We start from the raw sequence: 12,015 nt of genomic DNA, 5'->3' as shown, positions 1-12,015 counted from the left end.
AGGACAAAAGGGACTCATTTATTTACTTAGTATAGATGTCGGATACAGGTGTGAGGAAAAGCCGTGAATCTATTTGTTCTAACATTTATATTTGTTTAAGCATTGGAATGCAATTTTAGTTAAAGACTAACAATATTAGTTTTTAATTTAAAATTAGTTTTGCCCTTTGAAAGAAATATGTTAAATCCGATTCGAAGTCTACTACAGGTGTGAGGTAAAATCGAAATACTATTTGTTCAAGCATTAATATTTGTTTAAACATAAGAATGAAATTTCAATTTGAGAATAACAACATTAGTTTGTATTTTAAAATTAGTTTTTCTCTTTGGCGGAAATTTTGTAAATCTGTTAAAGATTTGCAAATGAAATATTTTTTAGGAAAAAGGATATTAGAGGTAATTGTATTATTAGTATTATGTTAGTATGCGGTCACACTTAAGGGCTTGGATATTTCTATATGACAGAGAAGGAGACAGCAAGATGTGGAAGCCATGAAGTCACAATGCCCAAAACGTAATAGAACAATTCCAGCGATCTTATATTGGAAGAAATTTGAGTTCGAGTTTTATTTTCAATCCAAACTAGAAGGGAACCGATATTTATATACCCTTGCAGGTCGTTCTTATGTGAGTAATATACAAGGGTGGTCAAAAGTATTTTCACAAAAAAAAAGTTAAATATATTCATAATTTGAACTTACATCAAAAAGAATTTTTCAAAAATCATTTTGCTTATATTTTTTATGATTTTTTAAAGGTGACACTGTCGGAAAAAATTTGTATGAAAAAGAGAAAAATAGCCATATGTTTTTAAGCATTTTCAAAAAATCATAAAAAATATAAGCAAAATTTTTGAAAAATTCTTTTTGCAGTTACTATTATTTTTGTTTGAAGAAACTTTTTGCATCAAAAAATTTAAGTTTTCAAGTCGAGGAAAAAAGTTCAAAAAGGACATTTTCACACAAATTCGTCCTTTTCAATAAGTACTGAATGTGTTAAGAAATGTATTGTATCATTTAAACGGCATTTAAATTACCTTTCCATTGATGCCAAAGTTAACAAGATGTAAGTTCATTATGAATATATTTAACTTTTTTTTTGTGAAAATACTTTTGACCACCCTTGTATATACAAAACTCTCCGACTTTTAGAAAATTAAATATTATCAAGGAAATATCAAGATAATGTTACATTTCAATACACTAGCGTATAGCGTTTTTTTTACATTAGTTTTGCGATTTTTCCTATGGCAGCTGAGAGACTAGTTTGCGTAGAAACGGACATGGCAAAATCAATACGTCTACTGATGCTGATCAAGAATATATATACTTTATGGGATCGGAAACGTCTCCTTCACTGCGTTGCAAGCTTCTAACTGAAGTCATTTAAATCAAAAAGTAATCTTTATTTGTCAAGCGAAAAATAAAACTCAAAATAATAATGATTTATAGAGCTGAAACATAAACTTAACATATAATCATTATTTTTGGACAATTATATGAAACTTGAAATATAAGGATTATATTTGGATTAAAATATAAAACTCAAATAATAATCATTAGAAAATGATTTTTTTGATAAAACATCATTGCGGGTGGACGCTTTCTTCTACCCTTTACATTCTTTCCGACAAATCTAGTATACCCTTTTACTCTACGAGTAACGGGTATAACTAGTGCTCTAGTTGTTCTACGATCTTGTTGGGAAGAAAAGTGTACAACGCGACATTTCGCAGAGTACGAAGGGACCGGGTCATTACAATTTAAAGAGAGAAGGGCTAAAGGTAGGAATATTTTTGAACACGCTCAATCCGATTGATGTGGGTAGTACCAGTCGGACTCTAGACAAACTAAGCATATTCCAATCTGGATCTAATGAACGATACAAAAATTGGCTTAGTTTCGTGTACGGATCTTTAAATTGCGTAGAATTTCGTTTTACAAACCCAACACCTAGCGTATGCCTTTGGAGTTATGTAATTTATGTGTTAAATGAAAGTAAATTTGGTATCAAACATAACTCTAGGTCCAGGGATTCATTTCTTAAGGAAAGATTATGGGAACTAATGGAATACGTGCAAGGCACATTAATTATTCGTTTGCTGTACCTAACGAAGAAACATTTTGACTATTTCAGAGGCAACTTATTACGAGAACACCAATTTCCCACTCTTACTAGGTCATTTTGACTATTGATTTGATTTTCACTATCGGAGATTTAATTCACAGACCTAAATATTTTGAGATCGTCAGCAAACAACAGGAATTTAGAATTTTTTATGCAAAAGCTTATATCATTAATGAAGATGATGAAAAGAAACGGACCCAAGGCACTTCCCTGAAGAAGGCCAGAAGTTGCCACATACGGGTTTGAGAAAATACCATTGCACTCTACTCTGTAATTCCGGTCATTTAAATAAGATTTAAACCAATTTAGTATTGATGAATGAAATACCATTTTCTGCAGCTTTCGTAAAAAAGTATTATGGGAGACTTTGCCAAATGCTTTGGCGAAGTCGCTGTAGACTACATCAACTTGATGATGATGCAAAAAAGATTGAGCGTAGCTAAGTTAGTGGTAGTCGACAGTCCAGGCATGAAACCATGTTGGTTAGGACTGATGATCCGGTAAGCAAGATGAGTTAGCTGCTTAGCTACAATTCGTTCAAACATTTTTGAGACGTTACTTAGCTTTGCAATTGGCCTACAATTTAAAACAATACTTTAGAAACCAGACTTGAATATAGGAGAAACTGTGGCAAGTTTCCATCTATGCGCAAATACGCCAGTGGAAAGAGACTTGTTAAAGATCATTTTAAGGGGCTCACAAAGAACACATATATTTTTCCAAAATAAATGGACAAAGGCCATCGCAGTCTAATTTTCCTGAGTCGTTAAAACTCTCAGCCGCCATATAGCAGTCAGAATCAGTGCCATCTAAGCACCCAATATTTAGCATCGTGGCAATGGCACTGAGTGAATCATCGTCATTCCACAGCGAGCTCGGTTAGAGGAAGCTGAAAGACTTTCGAATGCCATATGGAAAGAAAAGTAAGAGGTTGTTCGTTTAAATTTGACAAAGAGCCGGAATAATTTAGGATTGGTAATAAATTTTCGCTCTATATCAGCAATATATTGGCTGTATAAGAATTTATTAAGGAACTCAAACTTACGCTTATGTTGCTTGTAACGATCAAATTCAGCAGCATCACCGCTTACTATGTAGCGCTTATAGAATTTATTTGTGAGATTTTTATATTTCTTTAGTCTTTGTGTGTACCATGGTAGTCCATAAGAATTTTGAACTCTAGTTTTAGCGTATATGCCTATAATAGTAGAGAGAAAAGATATAAAAACTTCATAGGTTGTATTCACATCCGCATGCGAGAGGACTTCCGCCCATCTGATATTAGAAATATCACTACGGATAGAATCTAAACTGCTAGAATTAATATAGGTAAGAGGCAAGCGAGAATTATTTGGTGAGAAAATATAACAAGTAATTAAGATTAATAGGGGCTTGTGATGAGCATCACACGCGGCTAGAGGATTATCGTTGCAACATAAATTAAGGCTTAAATCAGGATGTACAAAAATTAAATCTAGAAGCTTATTAAAGTTATTACATTCATGGTTAATCTGGACTAATCCCATACTAAGAAACTCATCGATGACTAAGATTTCGTAGGGCAGATGCAAATTACTGGGAACCATTGCTGAAGACTGAACATCATGAGCCCACGCGAGCGAAGATAGGTTGAAGTCGCCCAAAACACATATATACTGGCCATCTTCCAGCTCCTGGTATAGTTGGGCAATGTTGTCCACATGCGCTTTATATAAAACAAAACTGCTGCTTGGGGGTATGTATGATACTGTCAGGAAAATTGTCTCCGTGGGAGCAGAGAGAGATACACAGATTTGATCGAGCAGCATCGTCGATGTTTTGGTCGATTGTATGTGTCGAATATCGATAATAGACAAAAATTTTGGCTATAAAAACATATTTTAAAATAATAAAACAAATAAAATAAAATACAAAATTTATCAAAAATATCATTAAAAAAAATTATCAAAAAAGTACAGCTAAAAAAATATTAAAATAAAAAAACTTATAAAAAACAAGAAAGGAAGTTAACTTCGGCAAGCCGAAGTTTGTATACCCTTGCAGCTATAATTATTAAATTTAAAAATATAAACAAGGAAGAACGCTATAGTCGAGTACCTCGACTATTAAATACCCGTTACTCAGCTAAAGGGACCAAAGGGAAATGGAGATATGCAAGCAGCAAAGCGTGATTGAAATGCGCCACCTACCGGCGGTAGACAGATTTAAGCGTTATGGGCGTTAAAGTGGGCGTGGCCAACTTTTTTTTGGATCAATCGATAGGTTTTGACGAGACCAATACATATCACTTATTCTGGGCGTCGTAGGTTTGGGCGGTTTGTGGGCGTAAGAGTGGGCGTGGCATATTCGCGTAACAAACTTGCGCTGCTTACAAGGCTACGGAATCTAAATCTGAGATCCCAATTCTCTATCTTTGATAGTTTCCCAGATATCCACGTTCATATTTACGATTTTTTGAAGTTTGTGGGCGATTTGTGGGCGTTAAAGAGGGCGTGGCAAACTTTTTTTTTTGGATCAATCGGTAGGTACTGATGAGAACACATTTCAGTTAAAATTTTTATTCTAGCATCAAAAGTCCATAGAATACCAAGATGCGTAACGAGGAGTAAAAAAGGGTACACAGGCGGCGTAATTTTTGCAAAGCAAGACTCACACGAATGGGAATCTATTTTTAGAATGCCGTCGCTTTGCTTCCTTTTCTCTCCCTCTCTCCACCTATCTCACTCACGACACTCCGCGCTGTGAAAAAGTCAAAATCATTTTTTGTCTCAATTGTCGATTCTTGAATTATGTTGACGAAAAGGAATCGTTCTAAAAGACGCAATGCTCATGTGGTTTATAAGCGGGCTGTGGCGCTCTGCGTATGTTGGTAACCCGTGGATAGAGGATTTTAGTTCTAGTTCCAGGTTCGAATCCACTCTGAGGCGGGATTTAACTTAATTTTATTTTATAGTTTATTTTATTTTAATATTTTTTAGCTGTACTTTTTTGACTATTTTTTTTTAATAATGTTTTTGATATATATTTTTTTTATTTTAATGTTATTTTATTATTTTAAATTATGTTTTTATGGACGAACATTTTTTTAGATGTACCAATTGGGACATTAGGAATTAATCGCTCCTATAGATATACAAGGGTGGTCAAAAGTATTTTCACAAAAAAAAAGTTAAATATACTCATAATTTGAACTTACATCTTGTTAACTTTGGCATCAATGGAAAGGTAATTTAAATGCCGTTTGAATGATACCATACATATCTTAACACATTCAGTACTTATTGAAAAGGACGAATTTGTATGAAAATGTCCTTTTTGAACTTTTTTCCTCGACTTGAAAACTTAAAGCTAACAAGATGTAAGTTCAAATTATGAGTATATTTAACTTTTTTTTTGTGAAAATACTTTTGACCACCCTTGTATTTTTTTTGTGAAAATTACATATCAAAGTATTTAAAAAAATATATCTAATAACAATAAAAACATGAACACAATAAGCAATTCACTTTGAATCAAAGCGTAATGTGTACTGTGAAAACGATTTTTAATTATATTTTGATAAATATGGCATAATGCATATTTTACATACATTTAAAAATATATCTGAAGGAGCACTTAACTTTCCAAAGTCCGAATCGTTAGAGAAATTTTTTCTGCAATAAAAATTTCGGAAGGCGAATTTAACATTTCTCCCTGTTTTAAAATAATTGCTTCACATCTTTTGCAGTTGTTTGTTTCCTTAGCAATATAACCTACAAAATATCGGCTTGAGGTCAATTCAATGGGTATATTGGTGCAGACAAATTCATCTGCGGAGCTATCAAAATAAGCTTGAATTTCCTTCAAAATTACGGAAAAAAAAACTGTTTCATCATCGCTTGCAACTTTATTTTCATTAGGCTCGTAAATTATAGAGCCTAGCTCTAAGATGGATTCAGTTGTTTGCATTTTTAAAACAAGGGAGAACGCTATAGTCGAGTACCTCGACTATCAGATACCCGTTACTCAGCTTAAGCGACCAAAGGGAAATGGAGATATGCAAGCAGCAAAGCGAGATTTAAATGCGCCACCTACCGGCGGAAGACAGATTTAAGCGTTGTGTGCGTTAGGGTAGGCGTGACAAATTCATTGTTCAATAGAATAAGTTAGCCGCGCACTTTGCTCTCTCTGAGCGCCGGCAGTGCTTTTCTCTTTGCCGCTAAGTTCGGCCGGCAACTATTTACATACACACACATACACGCGTAAAAACATTTCGCACTGTCTGGCTCTGACGTCATAGCTTTTTTTCTTGGGAGGTTTGTGGGCGTTAGAGTGGGCGTAGAAAAATTTTTTTTGGGTCAATCGATAGGTATGGACAAGACTAATACATTTCAGTTAAAATTTTCTATCTAACATCAAAACTGTAGGAGCCACAGTTTTGGGCGGTTTGTGGGCGTTAGAGTGGGCGTGGCACTCTACTGAAACAAACTTGCGCTGCGTAAGAAGCTCAGGAATCTGCTCGCCAAATCTCAATAGCCTAGCTCTCATAGTTTCCGAGATCTCAGCGTTCATCCGGACAGACGGACAGACGGACAGACGGACAGACGGACATGGCTAGATCGACTCGGCTAGTGATCCTGATCAAGAATATATATACTTTATGGGGTCGGAAACGCTTCCTTCTGCCTGTTACATACTTTCCGACGAATCTAGTATACCCTTTTACTCTACGAGTAACGGGTATAAAAATCAATTGAAACATGGGCTGAACACCATAGAGATTGTTTAAAACACCATGACCACCACGTTCATTTTATTTAATTGTTTAACAAAAAGACCGATTGCAAAAAAAAAAAAAAGGTTGTTCCCAGTCGGAGGTGAACTCCGTCCTGCAATTCCAGCGGTTGAGCGACTAGACCCTTGGCCTACAGGCCATTGACATCTCGCGTTAGTCAAATGCGACATTGAGCCCTTGTTGCAGCAGACCACACGAAATGATACACCACCACAACCAAAGAGCTTTACACGGACAACGCACACTAGCAAGATCGAAAATCCACATCAAAAATTTTGCCGTACATTCCGTTGTATGGCTGTTACTCATCTTGTAGTTTATATTATCTTTGGTTTTGGGCGGTTTGTGGGCGTTAGAGTGGGCGTGGCACTCTGTAGGAACAAACTTGCGCTGGGTAGGAAGCTCACGAATCTGCATGCCAAATCTCAATAGCCTAGCTCTTATAGTTTCCGAGATCTCAGCGTTCATCCGGACAGACAGACGGACAAGGCTGATCATATATCATATAGCTGCTATAGGAACGATCGGAAAATTGGTTGAAAAATAATATGAAACAAATTATAGCTTCGGTGATTTTTGACTATACTATTGGGAATAACATTTTTTGTATTTTTAAATTTAATAATTATAGCTGCAAGGGAATACAAACTTCGGCTTGCCGAAGTTAGCTTCCTTGTGACATATTATTTTTCCACCAATTTTCCGATCGTTCCTATGGCAGCTATATGATAAAGTCGACTGATTTCGATAAAATTTAATTAGAAATTCAAAACTAATTAAAAAATGTTATTTCCAAACTTAGGAGGTTATATGCTAAAAAACACCAAAGATATATTTAAAAAAAAAATTTTTTTTCGAATATTCCTTTGGGAGCTATAAGATATAGTTGTCCGATCCTGCTGGTTCCGACTTATATACTACCTGCAAAAGATATAAGACTAATGGGAAAGTTTCAGAGTGGATTCGAACCTGGAACTCAAATCCATTATCCACGGGTCACCGACATACGCACAGCGCCACAGCCCGCTTATAAACCACATGAGCAATGCGTCTTTTAGATCGATTCCTTTTCGTCAACATAATTCAAGAATCGACAATTGAGACAAAAATTGAATTTTGACTTTTTCACGCCTGTGTACATTTTCTTACTCCTCGGTACGCATCTTGGTATTCTATGGTCTTTGGTCATGCTATCCATAACTGGTCCAGAATCATAGCCCGAATCCGTAAAAGGCCTCGCTGGGATTCTATCATAATTACTAGCAGATGTTATTGGTGATGATGAAAGCGCAACTCCGAGTAGCGCGCCAATATTAGAGTCAAGCGGACGGCGAATGTCGCACAAAGTGGATAACAAAAGCTCCGGCTGATGTTGTTGATAGAGTGTCAGGAGAGCGACGGAAAATTATGTGAGCGCAACTCCGAGGAGCGCGCCGATATTAGAGCCAGGCGGACGGCAAATTTCGCACAAAGCGGACAACAAAAGCTCCGGCTGATGTTGTTGATGCAACAGGAGAGAAGCGCAAGATGATGAGAGCGCAACTCCGAGGAGCGCGCCAATATTAGAGCCAGGCTGATGTTGTTGATTGTGCGTTAGGAGGGAGGCAGAAGATGTTGAGAGCGCAGTGAGAAAGGCAAGCAGCTGCCGATGTTGTTGCGAAAACGCCTCGGACAAATGCGGAAAGGCTTGCAGAAGATTTCCCGTAAAAGTCTCGACGTCAGTGGCGCCGAATACTAGGGGTTTTTGATGGATGGCTTGATGTTGAAGTTCGTCCAGGCTCCGGCTAATTGGATAAGATTCCGTCCCCTTCCACAATGGCCCGTTCTCTATAAATAAATCTTTCTGCCAGAAATCGTTTTTGAAGACTGAATCGTAAAGCTGATCGGGGATACCAAGCTAGAAATTTACAAACTTTAAAGTTGTAACGTCAACATCTTTTTTTTACAAGTTTTACCCAAGTGAAAGAATTAGCATATACTTCTAGCTCGGTGGACACATATTTTAAAACAGCATTCGGCTCTGTATCTGTTGCAAACTTTCCGACAGGCAAAAATTTCTTGCTCTGCAAAACATGAAGATCTTCGGCATTAGAAGCCACTCCAACAACATGTTTATTGGGCTTGTTGTTGTTCATTCTCTTCTTATTTCGAACTTGTATGAAATTGTCTCTCTCAATATCCAGAGCTTGATTAGAAGGGTCAACGACCGCGGAAAGACGTAGCAGCAGCAGCCGCATACGACTGGGGAGCTGCAGTTACGTTGGTAGGCCCCAGGAGACGAGGTCTGAGACTTAAATTTAAATTTTGAATTAATGCATTATCTTTAGGTGGGAACGCCTCCAAGAATTTATTATGAAGGCCCAGGGCTTTCAATTTATCATCAAGTTCAAATTGGATTTAATAGAAGTTTGAGCACAAAAACATGATTAAATTATCCTCCTCACAGCGAAAATATAATATTATCCCTATTAAAGCTAACTTAGCTTATTCTGATGGGAATTTTTATACCCGTTACTCATAGAGTAAAGGGTATACTAGTTTCGTCGGAAAGAAAGAAAGAAAGACCCTATAAAGTATATATAGTTATGTCGATGCTAGGGCCCAGTTTAGTAGAGGTCCCAGACGCGCCAGATCCTCTTCGATCTCCGTGTCTTTTAGGATTAGCTATTTCAGCCGGGTCCGAAGTCGATTGTAAAAGAGTTGATGCTTAGATGGCTCAATTGCTAATTGAGTTTCACGTTTTTAGACAAAGAGAAGGTTGCTAGACTCTCAGTATGACTTTATTGTTACGTCCGAATTCTTGTACGGTCTAAATTCCACTAACTACTAGCAGCGATCAGAAAGAGCTTAAAGTCTACTTACAGTGGATCTTATCTCTAATCTTTTGTGTATGTGTAGGTTACAATTAAGGGGATTAATTAGACAAGTTATAATTGTAGGTACAGTTATAGTTATAGTTATAGGTCTATGTGCCTCCCCCCGACAATTTTCGACAATATTAATTGATGAAAAGTAAATAATTGTTATACATATACATACGTTCAATATATTGTTAATATACTTGTATTTTCTTAATTTTGATTTTGGAATTTGTATTTTCTTTTTGCTTGATCTTTGTATATTCTCTTATTTATATTGTTGTTTGTGCCTAACCGAAGTAGACACTTCTGGGTCGCACCGCGGGACAAGGGGGTAATGAGCACCTGTCGCTGGCACGGGGACGCTTTGCTGGCAGGACGATCGCGTCGCGGCAATGGTAACAATGGTTACTGCGCTGAGGTTGAGCTAACGTGGTTAAGTGCTAGTTGAGATGGTGTGTTACGAGCCCTATTCCCAGAGGTAGGAAGTAGGACCGCGGAGTTATTAGGTGTGTTGATAACTGATTTATTCTTCATTTGATACATGCTTATATACTACTTGGAACACGGAATGATTAGTGAAGTAAGCTATATTCTAAAGTAGGTACAGTGGCGAAAAAAATAATAGCACCACTTCAATACATTTTCTTCTGGGTAACATAAAATTGTTTTCAGTGTTTGTTTTTTAACACAAAATTTTTTGTACTCTTTAGTATTCTTTCTAACCAAAAAATGTGTTTCCCTGTTTTTAAACCCTTCCTATAAATTTATTTTTAAGTGTTTTATTAAAAAAGCCCAAAAAATGGAGAAAAATAAAATAGCACCACTTCCACATTTATTAGCAAAAACCCCATATTTTGCCGAATAGCCTTAAAACAAAGCACGGGTCAATTAGATTTATCTATAATTTAAATATTTTGAACATAAAAAGTTTGATAATACCATTGAAATGGAGCGTGGAAAGCAATGCACTGAGAAAAAGCGTGATATCATACAAAAGTTGATAAAGGATGAAAAATCTTACAGAGAAATTGGTCGATTGGTCGGATATTTAAATAAAATGTTTAAAAACGCTCTAATCTTTAAAGAAAAACCTGAAACACGAGGACGAAAACTATCTATGACCCCCCTTTACGTCAATCGATTGATTCGTCAGAACAAGAAGGATCCTTTTTAATCTGCTACTGCGACGGTGCAAACTGTGCGTACATATCTCAGGGAATATAACCTAAAAGCCTGCAGCCCGAGAAAGGTACCACTTTTAAATGCCAGACATATTTCTAGGCGAATGAAGTTTGCCAAGGATCATGCAAATTGGTCACCCAAACAGTGAGGAATATTTTATGGTCAGGTCAGAGCAAGGTGATTATGTGATTATGTTTGGTGGAAAAGGATCAGGATCGTGTGTCTGACGTCCAAAGAACTCGGAATTTTAGCCCCAGTAGACCATAAAGCATGTAGGGCGTAGTGTGATGGTATGGGCCTGCTTTTCCTATTACGGAGTAGGCCCGATACAGTGGATCAAGGCCATCATGGATCAGCACGTATACGTGGATATCATGGATACCATTATGCTACCTTTCGCAGAGAATGAAATGCCGCTCGTGTGGGTCTTCCAACAAGGTAATGACCAAAAACATAGCAGCAAGAAGGCAAAGAAATGGTTTGGGGACAACTCTGTAAACGTTATGGAGTGGCCTCCGCAGTCTCCAGACCTTAATCCAATAGAGAATCTGTGGTCGGACGTCAAGAAGGCAGTCGCCAACATCCATGGGATCCCTTTGCGGAGTAATTAAGGAGTCCTGGACTCAAATTTCTATAAAGCGATGCCAGGACCAAGTTGTCTCCATCCCAAAACGCTGCGCAGCTGTTATTTCCAATAAAGGATACACCACAAAGTATTAAATGAAGAATATAAACATCGATTTAATAGTTCCATATTGTTATCTCATTAATATTGGTAGTTCCTATAATTTTAAACCCATTTTTGAAAAGTGGAGCTATTTTTTTTTTCGTAAAGTTTTTCGAGTTCTATGTTGCAATACGATTCAGAAAAGGTATTGCATGTTTTGACAGAGCTAAAAATATAAGTAGGGTGGCTATCCAAACATTGCTCGAGTAGGTGGTGCTATTTTTTTTTTCGCAGCTGTAGGTCAGGGTTTGCGTAGTTGTCTCGGCTGACACTGCAAAATGTGCTGACTGCATTGGCGGGTCAGAGTACCGCTGAGACGGTAAGTTAGTGAGACATATAATATGC

The 12,015-nt window shown here is 36.9% G+C and overlaps 1 protein-coding gene across 4 annotated transcripts in view; it reads right to left on the bottom strand.

The window, feature by feature from the left end:
* The window catches only part of LOC119562471 (mitogen-activated protein kinase ERK-A), a 230,536-nt gene that overhangs the window by 95,287 nt on the left and 123,234 nt on the right, over positions 1-12,015 (bottom strand). The window contains exon 5 of one of the 4 annotated variants that reach the window (XM_037875665.1): positions 3,206-3,324. The exons of the other annotated variants lie outside the window; for them this stretch is intronic. Coding sequence (XP_037731593.1) covers positions 3,262-3,324 — 63 coding nt within the window. The 3' untranslated portion in view covers positions 3,206-3,261. Of the gene's footprint in view, positions 1-3,205; positions 3,325-12,015 lie in introns of those variants that run through there. 4 annotated transcript variants of the gene reach the window in all.

The sequence above is a fragment of the Drosophila subpulchrella genome, unplaced genomic scaffold (assembly GCF_014743375.2).
Source record: "Drosophila subpulchrella strain 33 F10 #4 breed RU33 unplaced genomic scaffold, RU_Dsub_v1.1 Primary Assembly Seq50, whole genome shotgun sequence".
NCBI lineage: Eukaryota > Metazoa > Arthropoda > Insecta > Diptera > Drosophilidae > Drosophila > Drosophila subpulchrella.
The sequence above is the reverse complement of the archived record's forward strand: the minus strand, read 5'-3'. Positions and strand labels throughout refer to the sequence as shown.